Raw genomic sequence first — 16,884 nt, forward strand, 5'->3', positions numbered from 1 at the left:
GTAGGCTAACAGGTCTCCTAGGAGGGTACTGAAATCACCAAAATTATTTTTCTTTAAAATATTCTCTCAGGGCACCCGGGTGGCTCAGTCAGTTAAGTGTCCAACTCTTGATCTCAGCTCAGGTCATGATCTCATGGTAGTCAAGCCCCACATGGGGCTCTGTGCTAACAGTATGGAGCCTGCTTGGGATTCTCTCTCTCCCTCTCTCTTTGCCCCTCTCCTACTCTCTCTCTTTCTCTCACTTTCTTTCTCTTTCTCTCAAAATAAATAAATAAACTTAAAATACAAAAATAAAATATCCTCTCATGGGTACAACTGAACCATTTTAAAGTGTTTCTGTCCTATTTTATGATTTTTCCCTTAAATATCTTTTAGTAGATCAATTTAAGACTATAACTCTTTCTTTACTAAGATTCAGTTTACTAATGGTTGCCTTTAAAATATTTAACCAGTATTAAATTAAAAAAAAAAACTTGACCTTTAAAAAAAAATAATAAAATGTTTAACCAATTTACCAGTTCTAAAAAGCAGTTTTCTTTCTAAAGCTCTAACACTATGTAAAAAAAAATTTAAGTCCTTTCATTAATTACAATAATTTTACAGATAAAGGCTGACTCATACATTTTCCTTCTAATCTGATGTTCCTACAAATTTATTTCAGAAAAGGATGAATTCAATATGTATATTTAAAAGTGCTCACCACCAAAACAAAAAAGAAATGATTAGAGCCAATACCTATTTAGGTTTGTTAAAAAGGGAAGGAAAATGATTCTTCTTAAAGCTTAAATTGTAGGTATCGCAAATGTACCCATCCAGCTGTCCTATGAATCCTCCATTATAGAGGCAGTCAGCTTACATGCTCAATTTTGCTATTCGAGAAAACGAGGTTAGAGCCTGGTTGCTGCCCAGTTGGAAAATCTGCTCAGTATGCTTTTACATCCCACACTGCTATATTTACATGCAGTGTTTTCATTAAAATCCTACTCTTGTGCAGAAGTTGTTGTCAAATTAAAAATAGCACAGCATTAAAAGTGAGACTAACAATTCATGATAATTTGGACATCCTTCAAAAAGTGGAAACATTTTAAGCCCCACATAGTATTGTCTAACAAATTCCAGATCGCTTTAGGATTTTACTTTCACTTTATTTGTTTAATGTTGGAGTTTACAATGATCTAAAGTATGTCATTATAGTTGTACACTATTAATAGTAGTTATATCCTTGAGTGTATATTATTATCAGCTGTACCCTCTAAATTCTTTTTTTACTATTAAGAACACCATTCTTTTTCTAAATTATAATGATTGAACTCATGAAAGTTTTAAAACTTTTTTTAAGTCTTAAAGGATAACATTATTTACAGTTGATCTGGGAAGTATAAAAAAATAAAAAGTAAAAACTAAAATAAAATAAGATAATAAATAAAAGTTTCTAGCACAAGTTTAATTCTTCCATTTCCTTAAAAAGTTCCTTTTAAATGGCTATGACAGTAAATGCTAATTGCATTGCAAAATCAATCCTCCATTTTTTTTCTTGAAGACAGAACCTGCTGCATTTTAGCTGGACAAATGGCCCTCAAGCTAAAACCACATTTTCCAACATTCTTTGTAGCTAGGATGGCCAACGAAATTAAGATCTGACCAAAGGGATGTGTATAGAAATGATGTGTTCACAACCTTAAATGGGAATGCCTTGACCTGTTTTCCTCTTTCTGTGGGAAACAGAGAGATGGCAAATATTTTTTATCGTGTGAGTAACACACCTGGCAACAGAAGACCGAAAGGATGTAACAAGGAAACCCATCACAGACTATCCATAGAACACCTACTGACCTGAACTCTTACTTTAAACAGAAATGAAATCATCTATTTTGATTAAGACACTGCTATCTTGGTGCTTGGCAAAGCCAAATAACCAATATCTTACCTAATATGATAGCTGAGAAAGATTCCTATATCCCACTGAACCAAACCTTAATAAAGTCAACCCAGTGTAGTGCTGGGCCAGCAAAACACATTACAATTAAAAATAAATAAATAAAAAGCAACAGCATGGTGGAACCTCACTCACCATAGCCGGCTCACATCACACCTTATTCTGTTTCTTTAACCACATTAATTACAGACTTCTCCAACCATCCTCTGTCTACCCACACCAGCTTTATAAACGACTGGGTTTCTTTCAAGCTCTATCCTCAGCTTTTCTTGGTAGATATATTAGTCTCTTTGTTTTTTGACTCTATAAAGACACTGATGGCCTTCCAGGTACCATGTATAGTCTCACCCAACCACCAGATCCTTGCTTTCTGAAACTTGTCCCTTCATCAGAGCCCAAGCTGACAGGTCTAGCCAGAGAGGTATGACATGGATGTATGTTCACACCAGGTATAGGACTAGTCTAGATTTAAAAAGGACAAAGTAAAATCCACCTTACTTTAGAATGTTTTGGCTTACATAGCTATAAAACCAACTACACACACACCTACCAACACACACACACACACACACACACACACACACACACACGTGCACGCATACATATGTACCCAGTGGCTAGCAACATCATAAGATGAAACCGTTTCAATTTGTGTGCCTATCTTCCTTTGAAAATCTTCATTGTAAGCTGCCCTCACATTGATATCATGATGTCATCTATTAGTAGTCATGATTCCATCAAATACCTAACTTGCAGGGCCCCTGGGTGGCTCAGTTGGTTGGGCCAATGACTTCGGCTCAGGTCATGATCTTGCAGTTTGTGAGTTCGAGCCCTGTATCGGGCTCTGTGCTGACAGCTCAGAGCCTGGAGCCTACTTCAGATTCTATGTCTCCCCCTCTCTCTACCCCTACCCTGCTCATGCTCTGTGTCTCTCTGTCTCTCAACAATAAATAAATGTTAAAAAAATTTTTAAAAAAATACCTAACTTGAAATGTATATATTATATACAAATACATGTATATGACTAAAAGCATAAGTTCTATTGAATGTTCCTAACAATTAAAAAAAGATATGATTGGTTTTTTTTGTTCTCCCAAATTTATTACAGTCATTGCCACTTGATCATAGAAAAACATGTACTGTAAAAACATATCAGAATTTGCAAAGGTTTATTATTAAAGCCAAGGGTTATGCTTGGTAGTATTTTTAAGTAAAGTTCTCAAGCAGTCACAGGAATTATAATTAAACTAGTAAATTATAGCAGCACAGCATAATGGTTAAGAACATAACCTCTACAGTCAGCCTTCCTGGGTTTGAATCCCAGCTGTACCAACTATCAGCTAGCTATGTAACTGGGCAAGTTATGTAATCTCTTTGTGCCTCATTTTCCTCATCTGAAAAATGGGAATAATGATTATAGGACATTCCTGATAGGGCTGCTATGAGAAATGAATGAGTTAATATTTATAAAGTGTTTAACACCTGGCACACAGTAAGTTCTATAAAATAAATAAAGGAATCTTTTTATAAAGAAACAAACTGATTATATTTATAGCCTAGCTTAGGCTATAAATTCTTTACAATCAATCACTGCATATATTAAATTAAGAAATAATTGTTTTACATAGTGAATTCTTAGAAGGAACAGTAAAACATAGGAGAAAATGAAAAAAAATCAACAGGTTTATAAGATTCTTTCTCTTGTGCTTGTCTCTGAAGGTGACCTTTTTGGGAAAACGTATGTTATTTGTTCTCTGAGCTGTGTATGATTAGTTTCTTCATCATACACAGACAAATTAGAAAGGCTGCTGTGGTGCCCAGAAATCATCCGTTAAACAAAGTCAAAATTAATGATAAAATTGAGTTCCCTTTGTGTTTGATTTTCATCTATCTGCACTCAATTATAAACGAGCTACCAAAGAACGCTACCCATTAGCTGTTAATTCATAATGACTTCAGAAAGCAATCCCTGTACTGCCAGTAACATCTCACCAACCACCTCGTCCTCTACAGGGCTTTAGCTTGAAAATGAAAAGGGAAAACAAAACTACATCATCCACGCTGCTCCTCATCCCGCCATGGAAAACTCCAATGCACAGAAATCAGGCTTAATGCAAACAAGCTGTAGTAAGATTTCATCTATATATCTAAAAAAGAAAACAGAACTGGTTTGATAATTTATTATAGCTTAAGCAAAATAGACAGAGATACAGTAATAGTACATCCCACATTTCTATTTCATTGTATCAAAAGTAAATATTCCTCAAGGTTAGAAAAAGTTTTCAATGAGGAAAATGTCTAAAACAGAGACGAGAGTGTCTCACCAGGAGAGAAATAACATAGAATGATTAGTTTGGGGGTACAATAAGAGTGACATTATCCCATAACTGGACTTTTCCCTTTTCGTAGTACTCGTCTAAATATTCGGACCTCTGGCACATCCCATAGTAAATCCATTTTGTAGCCTCCTAACTGGTTCTGAACAATAAGGAAAAAGATTTGGGCACCATCTGTTTACTCACAGGTGATGTAAAATGTTAAAACAACATTTTGGGTCTTGACCTGAAATAATTTGAAGCCCTAATTCACAAATTTATATGCATTTAATTTTTTCTTACTTCTGAAACAGGAGAAAAAAAAACTTAAAATTAACAAAAATATGTAATAATTAAAAACAAAATGAAAAAGAAAGAATCAGCAGTTACAATGAAAATGGTCCAAAGGAGAGGGGCGCTTGAGTGTCTCAGTGGGTAAAGCGTCCGACTTCAGTTCAGGTCATGATCTCATGGTTCGTGGGTTCGAGCCCTGCGTCAGGCTCTGTGCTGACAGTTCAGAGCCTGGACCCTGTTTCAGATTCTGTGTCTCATTCTCTCTCTGCATCTCCCCGACTTGTGCTCTGTCTCTCTTTCTATCTTTCAAAAATAAACAAATGTAAAAAAAAGAAAGAAAGAAAGAAAGAAAAGAAAATGGTCAGGAGGAGAGAAAGGCTGGAGGGCAAGGAGGTGAGATAATGGTGTAGGACTCTGGAGTTGGATGGTTATTGCCATTGTATGTTTCACTTAATTTTAAGTTTTCTGACAGACAAGAGAAAAGGGGGAATAATCATGAGATAAAACCAGAGGCCAGGACATGGAGGGCCTTGTATGTCAAGCTAAGGAGTACAGAATTTAAACTAGAGACCAGTATTGTTCAATTCTCTCAAAACAGAAAAGCTATTAAACATAATCATACATGGGAGCACAACTATAAAACAGAGAAAGGATCTCCTTATTTCAAGTGAGTACTGGGGAATCTGAAAACTCCCCAGGTCAGCCTCTAGACACAGTATAAAAATCCAGGCTATAGGGGCGCCTGGGTGGCGCATAGGGGCGCCTGGGTGGCACAGTCGGTTAAGCGTCCGACTTCAGCCAGGTCACGATCTCGCGGTCCGTGAGTTCGAGCCCCGCGTCAGGCTCTGGGCTGATGGCTTGGAGCCTGGAGCCTGTTGCCGATTCTGTGTCTCCCTCTCTCTCTGCCCCTCCCCCGTTCATGCTCTGTCTCTCTCTGTCCCAAAAATAAATAAACGTTGAAAAAAAAAATTAAAAAAAAAAAATCCAGGCTATAACCAAATCAAGGACTGGGAGAGTTCATCACAAGTTTAAAGCAGATAATATGAGCAGATTTAAACTCTTAGAATGATGATTGTAGCTATAATATAAAAATGCACTGAGGAAAAAATGAGAACCACGAAGAAGATGAGTTACAAGGATAAGACCATTTCAGGAAAAGAGTAAGAAATAAAACCATGTGTTAACGTAGTGGCATTTTTACAATAGCAAGGATATAGAAGAAATCTAAGTGACTACCAGGATAAAAGGCCAATTACATGCACAGGAATGAGAATAAAATAATCAAGATTTTTATCAGTAACACTGGGTATAAGAGAACTGCATCAATGTCTTCAACACGCTAAAAGCAAACCACTTCGATTCTATTTTTTTTTCAAAATTTTATTTAAGTTCTAGTTAGTTAATATATAGCATAATATTGGTTTCAGGAATAGAATTTCATGATTCATCACTTACATATAACACACAAGTGCCCTCCTTAATACCCATCAGCTATTTGGCCCATCCCACCACCCACCTCCTCTCCATCAACCCTGTTTGTTCTCTATAGTTAAGAGTCTCTTATGGCTTGCTTCCCTCTTTCCCCCCACCTTCCCTTAGGTTCATCTAAACAACTCTGAATCTATATATCCATAAGGAAATTTTAATCCTTAACGAATATAAAATACATAAGACCTCAAGCCATGGCTGAAATAATTTCTATGGAATGTGCTTAGGAAAAAAGTGTTAACAAGTAAACTACAAAAACAATTACTTATGACAAGTTTTGAGTTGGCAGGTAGCATACAGCAAATGGATGTATTTTTTTCCAACAGAATAACTAGAAATGATCCCTCAGAAACTGCAGAAGATTGAGACCCTATCATACGTCATGACACACTTGAAACTCACATCAATTTATATGAAATACTGATACAAATATACAGTTCAAATTATTTCTAATGGTAGAGGAGATTTACATTGCTTCATTCATAGGTCTTAAGTTTAAATGTGCCACCACCCAGTTATTTGTACTATTTTATTTTTTATTATTAAGAGTAAGGGAGGATAGAAACCAATGAAGGGGATGTGGGGATCTGGAAAGAGTACATGCATATGGCAGTATGTGCTTCTTTCTAGGAATCCTTACCATACAAGAGAAAAAAGAGAAAATATTCAGGGTCCACTAATAGTGGCAAATTTTTGTTAATTGAAAATGAAGTTATTTTTACACGTTATAGAAGAGAGAGTATGAATATTTATGAGGGAAAAATAAGATCACTAGTGGTCAAAATGGGGGGCGGCAGATTTAAAGAGTAAGTTGGTCATTATTAAAAATTGAGATTTAAAAAAATTTTTTTAAATGTTTATTTATTTTTGAGAGACAGAGACAGAGTGTGAGTGGGGGAGGGGCAGAGAGAAAGGAAGACAGAATCTAGAACAGGCTCCAGGCTCTGAGCTGTCAGCACAGAGCCCAATGTGGGGCTCGAACTCACAAACCGTGAGATCATGACCTGAGCTGAAGTTGGATGCTTAACCAACTGAGCCACCCAGTTGCCCCCCAAAAATTATTGAGATTTTTAAGAAATGGATTTTTAAAAAAAGCAGAATTAAAGAAAAAAAAGCAAAAAAGTTTAGCAGTTATGTTATCCTGCACATTTTCAATGTATAATCTCCTCAAAGAGATTCTCCATTTTTTTTTTTTAAGTCTCCCTATACATATGATATTCTCATCAAACTGGTCACTGTCTCCTATATAGAACTGCTAATTCCTGCTAAATCTTGCTTGACTTTACATACTTTTATTCTCTAATTGACCCCAGACAACTATTCATTAATCTGCATCTATTAACTCCCACAAGCCCAAACTTAAAATGCATCTCTTCCCATAATCATTCCCTGACTATTAAACCTGTGACCTTTATTCTTCTCCATCTGTCCACTTCCCCCCAAATTTATCTCTAACTCTTTGTCCTCTCTCCCTGTCATGTTCTCTCTTGGGTTCCTTCTTGGCCCCATTAATATTTAGCCAAAAATGAACAGAACTAAACCACTAACAAAGAAAAAAAGAGAAACAACCATATATGCCATTTACTTACTCCTCTTCTACTGCCACGACCATCTCAAAAAAATATAAGCATATTCCTCTACTTCCTTCCCAGCCACAGAATGCTCAAGCCCACCCATTTATTAATGGAGAGTTTTCTCAAAATGGACAATAAACTCAAGGTGCAGGCATTTTATCATTTGTCTCTCCGCATACATCTGGAAAGACACTACAATACGTCATGTGCAGAAAACATGAAACAAAATATATGTTAACTAATATATTAAGAAAGAGAAAGAGCAAAATTTGATAAAGAAATTAATGTGGAACAAACTCAAAGTAGAAAAAAACACTCCCACTTTCTACTTCACCCATCTGCTCTAGGCAAGCAGAGTTAGTCTTTAGACAGGCAAATAGACTCCTCTGGAAATTTACACATTATTTTGTGTTTTCTATCAACATTTTAGAGAACTTCAGGGAAAAAAAAGAAAAGAAAAATGAATCAATTAGCAAGTCTTTTTTCTCATCTACAGAGGAAGACCATGTCCTGGTATGCTATTTAGGTTTATTAACATTCATATTGTATTTTGAAAACACAAAGAATTAGAATCTTTGTGGTAATGGAAGGAGTACCTAATTCTAACTATGCATTCTCTCACAAATTAGATGTTTCAGGTTCTTAAAGGTTGATTAAGTTGAACCAGGTAACAAATGAAGTGAGTAGAGGATTTTCTGTGGGTCATAAAGAGGAAAATCTTTATCATGTATAATAATATGTAAAGACATCACAAGCAAGAAATAATCAGTTTGACCAAAATCTTATAATCATGGCACACCATGAGAATATAATGACCCCAAGGCCCCAGAATTATAAAATATTCTTCTATCCAGCAGAGGTACTGTATTCCTCTTTAATTTAAAAAAGGGTGTTTAGAGGTATGAATTAAAAATGACAAGCCTAACAAATGCCTGTTGAAATCACAGCAAAGCAACACAAAAAGTATTAAAAGAGAAGGAGGCAACAAGAGACCAGTAATTTCAACAAAACTTTGAAAGACAGAAAGTAGCTTAAGGGTTAAAAACCAAGGCAAAAAATTAAAATGGGGTATTGCAGAAGAAGAACCTGAATACAGCTGGTCAGCTTGCTTCACAGCACCTCTAGGAGACTTGGCATCTGTGGGCTACTAATACTATGGAAGAAAGTAAGATGCAGTGTTAAATAAGGGGGCCGTGGGCTCTGGAGCACACCTCCCTAACTTGTACAGATAAATGTATATCCCTCCAAAACACCACCTCTTACCCCTCAAACAGGAGACTAGAGGTTCATGCTTTAAAAAACAATGAACTAGGAAGTCTCCAGAAACAATGAGCACAGCAGATGACAGAACTGACTCATATACTGAAAGTAGGAAGATTGTCTCAGTAGCATCTTTCAAGGTGGAACCCTCCTCCACTTTCCCTGTCTTCATCCATGAATGCCAAGAACCAGGTACACTCCACACCCCTTCCATCCACCCCCCCTGTAGGGGACTGGAAGATTCATCTTTGGTTAAGGGGTGAGGAGGGGTGGGAGATCTCATAGAAAAACCACTTACTGTTAACAATTTAAAGGCTGCCTCACTTTCTTACTACCCAATAGTGAAGCTTACCATGAATAAAGCTCTGTTCATGTGCACAGAATTTTCAAAAGTTTTTTCCTGCCTCATTCTAAAATATGATTATATAGCCATGGATCACCAGGCATTTGGAAACAGCCTGCAAAATGAAAGACAGAGACTAAAAGAAACCCAAGAAAATAATATCTAGGGGGAAAAAAAATAAGAGAAGAAAGTCAGGAAGTAAGAAGCAAACTTGAGGAAAAAAATAAAACAAAATATCTAATATTATTAAAAAGATACAAGTATACTTGAGGAAAAAATAAAATAAAGTATCTAATATTATCAAAAAGATAAAAGTATATTTGGATATTTAACAATAACAGAATTTATGAAAAAGGGAGGGAACAAAAACATGTTACTAGAAATGTTAAAAATGTGATTATTAAAATGAAAGTAGTTGAAAGCTAAAGTAATTACTCCAAGTGGAACAGAAAGACAAAATGATGGGCAACTTGACAGAAAAAGATAAGAAAACTTAGGAGACTCAATATCCAGGAATTAGAAATTCCTGAAACAGTGAACAAAGACTGTGGGGACAAGGAAATTGGTAAAGAAATAACGCAAGAAAATATTCCAGAAATGAAAGGTAAAGTCTTTATGAGATTTACCTTCTTCCCTCCCCCACCCCCACCCAAGGATTTTAGGAGTTGTATGCCAAGAACTGGGACAAAGACTAATAAATACATATTTTTTTATTGTATCTGATAAATAATTCACATTCACCCCTTTAAAGTATTCAGTGGTTTTTAGTATATTCCCAAGGTTTCATGGTATGCAAACATCACCATGACTTAACTGCAGAACATTTCCATCACATTAAAAGGAAACCGTATACTCCTTAGCAGTCAACCCCCATTCTCTCCCAGCTCTTGGCAACCACTAATCTACATTCTGTCTCTACATTTTTGTCTATTCTGGATGCTCATAAAAACAAAACCATACAAAATTTGGCTTTTGTGACTGGCTTCTTTCACTGAGCATAGCATTTTCAAGGTTCATTCATGTTTTAGTACTTCATGATATACCATTGTCTGTAGATAAGTTGATGGACATTTCTACTTTTTGGCTATTTGAATAATGCAGTGGTGAGCATTCATGCACAAATGAACACTTCCTTCTTAAGCAAATATTCAGATACAAAAAATTTTTCACTAATTTTTCACTAATTTCACACCACACCCTTGCCCCATACTCAATGGCATCCTTCTGTCTAGTAAACTCATTCCAGATCTCAATTATTAGTTTCACTTTACTTAACAAATCTTATATTTTACCCCCTAAAACCCAAACCTTCTACAAATTATGTATCTCCTTTCTATTCTTAGAGAAGATCACTACAATACTCTCTTTCACAGCATCCTGAAATTGGGGATAATAGTTTCCACACAAAAAAAGCAAATACAAATATAGTATAAGATGATTTGATAAATCTGAGACTCCAGCTTTATTTCCTGTGTATCACTTTTTTTTTTTCCTTCTTTTCTCTGTGAACCCTTAGCCTAACAGGCATTGTAAAATAATGGTTAAAAGCATGGGCTTTACTGTGAGACAAGCCTAAATTCAAACCCACGGGTGAGTGTACTTATGTAGGAAATAAGAATATAATAACAATACCTTCTCACATGTTATTACTTTATGAGGATAAAATTAAATATGAATGTAAAGCAATCTCTTTTTTTTTCATTGTGTCTTATCTAAGAAAACTGCAAATATAGGTGTTGGGTTTTATTCCCCTACCAATCATTGCGTAACATCTTAATATAATTAGAAAAGCATTATGATCTGCTTAGAATTGTGCTCCCCTCTAACCTCACATGTTGGAACCCTAATCCCCACTGTGATAGTATTGAAAGATGGAGCATTTGGGAGATAATTAGGTTTAAATGAGGTCATGGCATGGGGTCCCGATGATGGGATTAAAGCCATGTGAGGACACAGCAAGAAGGCAGTCAAATGCAAGCCAGGAAAAGAACTTCCATCAGAACCCAACCCAGATCTGAACTTCCAGCCTCCAGAACTGTGAGAAAATAAAATTCTTTTGGTTAAGCCACACAGTGTATGGTATTTTGTTCTGACATCCCAAGCTGAATAACACATGAATCCTCTGAAAATATTAAAGGTCTAGGATCAAGAAACTTCTGTTCTAGTTCATTTTGTAATGGACTGGGAAGGAAAAGTTAAAATACACAAACATCCTAAACACTAAAAAATGAGAAGACAATTCTCATTGCCATTGCTAGTCATTTGAGCATTAATTAGAATGAGAAAAGAAGGGGCACCCCTGTGGCTCAGTTAAGTGTCTGACTTCAGTGGCTCAGGTCATGATATCGTGGTTCATGAGTTCAAGCCGCACATCAGGCTGGCTGCTGTCCACAGAGTCTGATTTGGATCCTATGTCCCCCTTTCTCTGACCCTCTAACACTTGTGCATGTGCTCGCTCACTCTCTCTCTCTCAAAAATAATTTTTTCTTAATTAAAAAAAAAAAGGAATGAGAAAATGGGAATCAGAAGAAAAGAACAAGAATTCTTCACTGGAACCCACCTTCCAGAATTACTTTCCCTGATCTCTTATTTTTTCTTGACCTGAGGTCTTTACTCACCTCCTGAACTACTTTTTACTAGTATGGACAGATCCACTTCTCACCTAGCTCTCTGCCCCAGGATGCTGACTCATGTGGACCATATTCTCCAGAATACTGGTTTCTCATTGGGTTTGGTCAATGTGTAGCCCCAGTTAAGAGGTCAGAGAGAAGGAGAAGAATGAGACATGAGCATATTTGTTTCCTTATTCCCTGGCTCCTTCCCTGTAAGGTTGCCATGGATACACTATGTGTCTCACCAAAGCTCAGTGCTTCTCTCAAGATGGCCAACTCTTTTTCTGTGTTCCAGTAACTGATTCCTTATTCCTTATGGCTTAGGCAGGGTTGTTACCTGGCTGTTACTTTGGATGCTACTAGGCCCCCTCATCCCACTCTCCTTTGAACTCTGGAGTGAATCCCCTGTATGCTCAACTTTGAAAACAGCCTTTTGGAAAAATAAACAAACAAACAAAAAACATTGTTCAGGAATGCAGTCTTCTACTCTTTCCTTATATCTCTAGAGTCTTGAAAGTTTAATTAGCCTTATATTAATTTTTTTTAAATTTTTTGTAATGTTTATTTATTTTTGAGAGAGAGAGAGAGAGACAGAGTATGAGCAGGGGAGGTGCAGAGAGAGAAGGAGACACAGCATCTGAAGCAGGCTCCAGGCTCTGAGCTGTCAGCACAGAGCCCGACATGGGGCTCGAACTCATGGACTGTGAGATCATGACCTGAGCTGAAGTTGGACGCTCAACCGACTGAGTCACCCAGGCGCCCCAGCCTTATATATATATTTTTAAATATTTTCTATTTGGTAAATTCACAAACATAGAAAGGAGACATTTACATGACCACATAAGCAGTTAGTATTTTCTTCCAAAGCATTCAATTGAAAAATGTTTTACAGAGAAAACAAAGCTATTATCTCAATGGTAGGTAACATTTCTTTTTTGTTAATGGTTACCAGATAATTCATAAGAGAAACATCCTCAAGTGAGTTATAAAGGTCAATCCCTTGTGAACTGAAATAAATTTTCAAGTTCAATTTAAAACAAGAATTTTAATTACCAAGATAGACTATCTAGGGATACTTCAGATAGAAAGGCCAAAAACCTCAAGTTAGTTGATTTTTAATAGAGAACTTAACCCCTCCTCCAAAGAAAATTTGATACATCATTTCCCATAAATAAAAAACTAATTATATCACCATATTGACATTATAACACCATCTAAATGTTTCCTCACCATTTGAAACATCTAAATACTATGAGTAATATTTTGGACCTAAATTTCCAGTTAATTATCTTCACTGAAATTTTAAGAGAATAATAATGAAGAAAGATTCCACAACAGTTTACTTGATACTTGTTGAACATTTATTTACATTAGATGCTGATTTTCAAAGCCAAGTGAAAAGGTAAAAGCTACTTTTATTTATTTATTTTTGAGAGAGAGACACACAGAGAGCATGTGCACACAAGCAACGCAGGGGCAGAGAGACAGGGAGACAGAGAATCCCAAGCAGGCTCTGTGCCGACAGTTCAGAGACCGACAAGGGTTTGAACCCATGAACCAGGAGATCATGACCTGAGCTAAAATCAAGAGTCCAATGCTTAACTGACTGAGCCACCCAGGTACCTCTACAATTGTTTTTTTTTTTGTTTTTTGTTTTTTGTTTTTTGTTTTTTTTTAATCATAGGATCATTTCATCTCATCAAAGTCAATTAAATTTTTGAAAGAATAGTATAGTACATAGCATCCTGGACAAAGCATCCTAACCTGCTTCGGCTGCTATAGCAAAATACCACAGACTGGGTGGCCTACACCTAAGAGAAATAGAATCCTCACAGTTCTGGAAGTTGGAAGTTTGAGATCAGGGTGTCAGGCTGGACAAGTGAGGGCCGTCTTTAGGGTTGCAGACTTCCTACATCTTCACATGATGGAAGGACTACGGATCTCTCTGGAGCCCCTTTCATAAGGGCAGTAATCCCATTCAGAGGGCTGCCCCCTCATGACTGAAGCACCTCCAAAGCCCTACTGACTAGTACCATCACATCAAGCATTAGGATTTCAACATATGTTTTCTTGGGAGGATACAGACATTCAGATCATAGCAAAAAGTATAACGGATTTGGAGCTGGATGGGAAAGGCAAATGTTTACTATTTATTGCTTGTATGTATCAATAATCATTCATTCTTGGTAATCAATTACTTTTCCCCATGTATAAAAACGACTTGTCAAAATTAATTCAGTCACCATTTAACACAAGAAGTAGGTAAGGTGTCAGAACTCATAAAGTTTTCAAATTTAAGAGGCCAACAAATTTAAAAAGGAAAAAAAATTAAGTTCAGTTCTTAAAAATAAAAAAACAAATGTCCATAGGACCTAAAGTGACAATGACACCAGTATAACAGTTTCCTTGCCTCAGAGTTTTCTAAAATCAGGCCACATAACTATACAGGAATCAAGCTCTTTGGCTTATTCTTTCAAGGACTGGGCCTAAAAGTGGCTCTAATATTTAATAAATACTTCTTGAGTGCTTGCTCTGTGCCAAGCACTGTTCCAAGAATTAAGAATAGACAGTATTAGGAAACAAAACAGCATAGGCCCCTATTCTTGTGGAGTTTATACTGACTTGGAAGGGATTATTTATATTAAATGTAAATCCCTCTTATTGTGTACAGTAGCTACTTTGTCTCCTTTTCACTATAGATTAAGAAGAACCTTGGCTGCTATCCCATGTTAAAAAGTCTCTTTATTCTAGGCAATACACTCTTCTGGTAACTATATTATGTGTGGCAATATTTCAGTAATTTTCTGATATACTTACAATTTCATGATTTGTAAGAGAAATAAAATAAAAAGACGACCAAAAAACCAAACCAAAACAAAACAAAACTGCAAAACAACTACACAATACATTTTGGTTTTACTTTAACTGAGTTAATATTGTTAAATAACGAACACCAATAAAAATAATAATTTAGTCATAGGATTTGTCATGATAAATGCTTTGAATGCAATCATATGTCCAAAGAAGGGAAAGAAATAAGGGGACATGGAAACATTGTATAATTTTATTAGTATGGGATAAACTCAAGTAAATGTTAGAGGAGTTATATAACCAAATGCCTGAAATCTGTAATCCAGGCTATCAGACCCATCCTTCCAGCTTCCCTTGAGGTGACAAGAGAGGAGAGCTGTGTGGGTTCTGTAAACCCTGAATACAGAAACATACAGTTAGGCAAAGCAGTGGGTATGTGGAGGACACTCAGTCTGTCTCTGACAAGGAGGTCCCTAGGCCAATCCAGGTAACCTTAATACAGAAGTACAGGAGAAACAAGAGCCTTGATGTTCAAGACCAGAAAGAAGAACCACCAGGAAAATCATGTCCCCCAAATGCATAGATCTCCAACACACAGGATTGCCTCCCACATTCATGTGGCTCATCATAAAATCAATTTTATCAAGACTCTCTTTACAGGTAAAAATTCTCTACATTTGCTGCTTTGAAGACAGTTTTCATTTTTGTATCAAATTTTCTTTTTTTCAAGTTAGACTTCTGTAATTACTCAATCACTCCTTATATATAGTTTCCAAAGTTGATAATAATAGTTAATAAGTTTAGTACCTTACCAAACATACAGTTCCAATATAACACAATATGTTGATGACTTCTCATAAATTTTCCTCTATTTGAATGTTTAGACTGTTTCTCCCATAATTATCATGCATCAGTTTACATTCTAATATTTTCAATCAAACTTTGAAAACAGAACAAAAAGAAAGTAAGTTCACATAAAAACAGGAGGGTAGAAAGTACCTTTAATTTGGATCCATGAGGTACAAGTTGAGATTTATTCTGCTTTGGTGGGATATAAAGCTCCCACTTTCCATAATCCAGTTTCTTGTATGGATATGAAAATGGATTCCAATCATCTAAAAAAAAAATAAAGAAGATCAGTTAGTAACAGCATGGTAAGACTAATATTTAATGGGTTTCAAACAAAGCATAATATGCTGCCTACTTGTACAGAATTAAATTGCCTAAAAAATGTTAAGTTTTCTAAGGTGTTAAGCAAAATACTCTACTAACCTTTTAGAAAAAAGCAGGTTATTTTTAATTTATTTTTAAGGAATGTATTTGAAAGTTTCCCTTTTGCATCTTAAAATTAAAGATTACAACTTTTTCAATTGTTCTTCCAATTCTATCAATAAATAGAATGTAAAAGAAAATGATGGGATCTTTTCTAAGAAAAACCATCAACAAAGGGAGTTAACATGAAAAAACAGAAATGCATTCTTGGTGATTAGACAAGATACATATTATAGCAGAATAAAAATGATGAAAAATAATTAAAATCATATTACATATATCAAAATCCACAAGTGTATGACAGAATTAAGTTTAAAAGGTTGTAAAATATAGGGGGCAGAAGAAAGGTAGATTGCTGATCCTGGAAGAAAGTCAAAATGAACAACAACAGACCCATGCACACATGGAAACAAAATCAGTAAGTAAAGGACACACTGTTCAGTAAGTGGTACTGGGACAATTGGCTATCCTTATGAAAAAAAAAAAAAAGAAAAATAGATCTCTACCTAATATTATGCCCAAGAATCATTTGAGCACGGATTGATATTTCAACATGATAGGCAAAACTGCAAAATGCTTACAAGAAAATACAGAAAAATATATTTATAATCTCAGGTTTAAAAACTGTTTTTTTTTTTAAACAATATACAAAAAAAAAAAAAAACATTAAGAACAAGCCTGATAAATTCAACCAGCAAAATTATAAATGTATCGGGGCGCCTGGGTGGCGCAGTCGGTTAAGCGTCCGACTTCAGCCAGGTCACGATCTCGCAGTCCGTGAGTTCGAGCCCCGCGTCAGGCTCTGGGCTGGTGGCTCAGAGCCTGGAGCCTGTTTCTGATTCTGTGTCTCCCTCTCTCTCTGCCCCTCCCCCGTTCATGCTCTGTCTCTCTCTGTCCCAAAAATAAATAAACGTTGAAAAAAAAATTATAAATGTATCTTCACAGACGGATGGATAGACAGAATGACAAGACAAACTGC

General features: G+C 36.0%; 1 protein-coding gene across 2 annotated transcripts in view; it reads right to left on the reverse strand.

The window, feature by feature from the left end:
- GBE1 (1,4-alpha-glucan branching enzyme 1) overlaps positions 1 to 16,884 on the reverse strand; it is a 283,180-nt gene that overhangs the window by 180,212 nt on the left and 86,084 nt on the right. For both annotated transcript variants that reach the window (XM_043593882.1, XM_043593881.1), the window contains exon 3: positions 15,633 to 15,748. In XM_043593882.1, the coding sequence (XP_043449817.1) occupies positions 15,633 to 15,748 (116 nt within the window). The remainder of the gene's footprint in view (positions 1 to 15,632; positions 15,749 to 16,884) is intronic.

This window comes from Prionailurus bengalensis, chromosome C2 (genome assembly GCF_016509475.1).
Source record: "Prionailurus bengalensis isolate Pbe53 chromosome C2, Fcat_Pben_1.1_paternal_pri, whole genome shotgun sequence".
Lineage (NCBI taxonomy): Eukaryota > Metazoa > Chordata > Mammalia > Carnivora > Felidae > Prionailurus > Prionailurus bengalensis.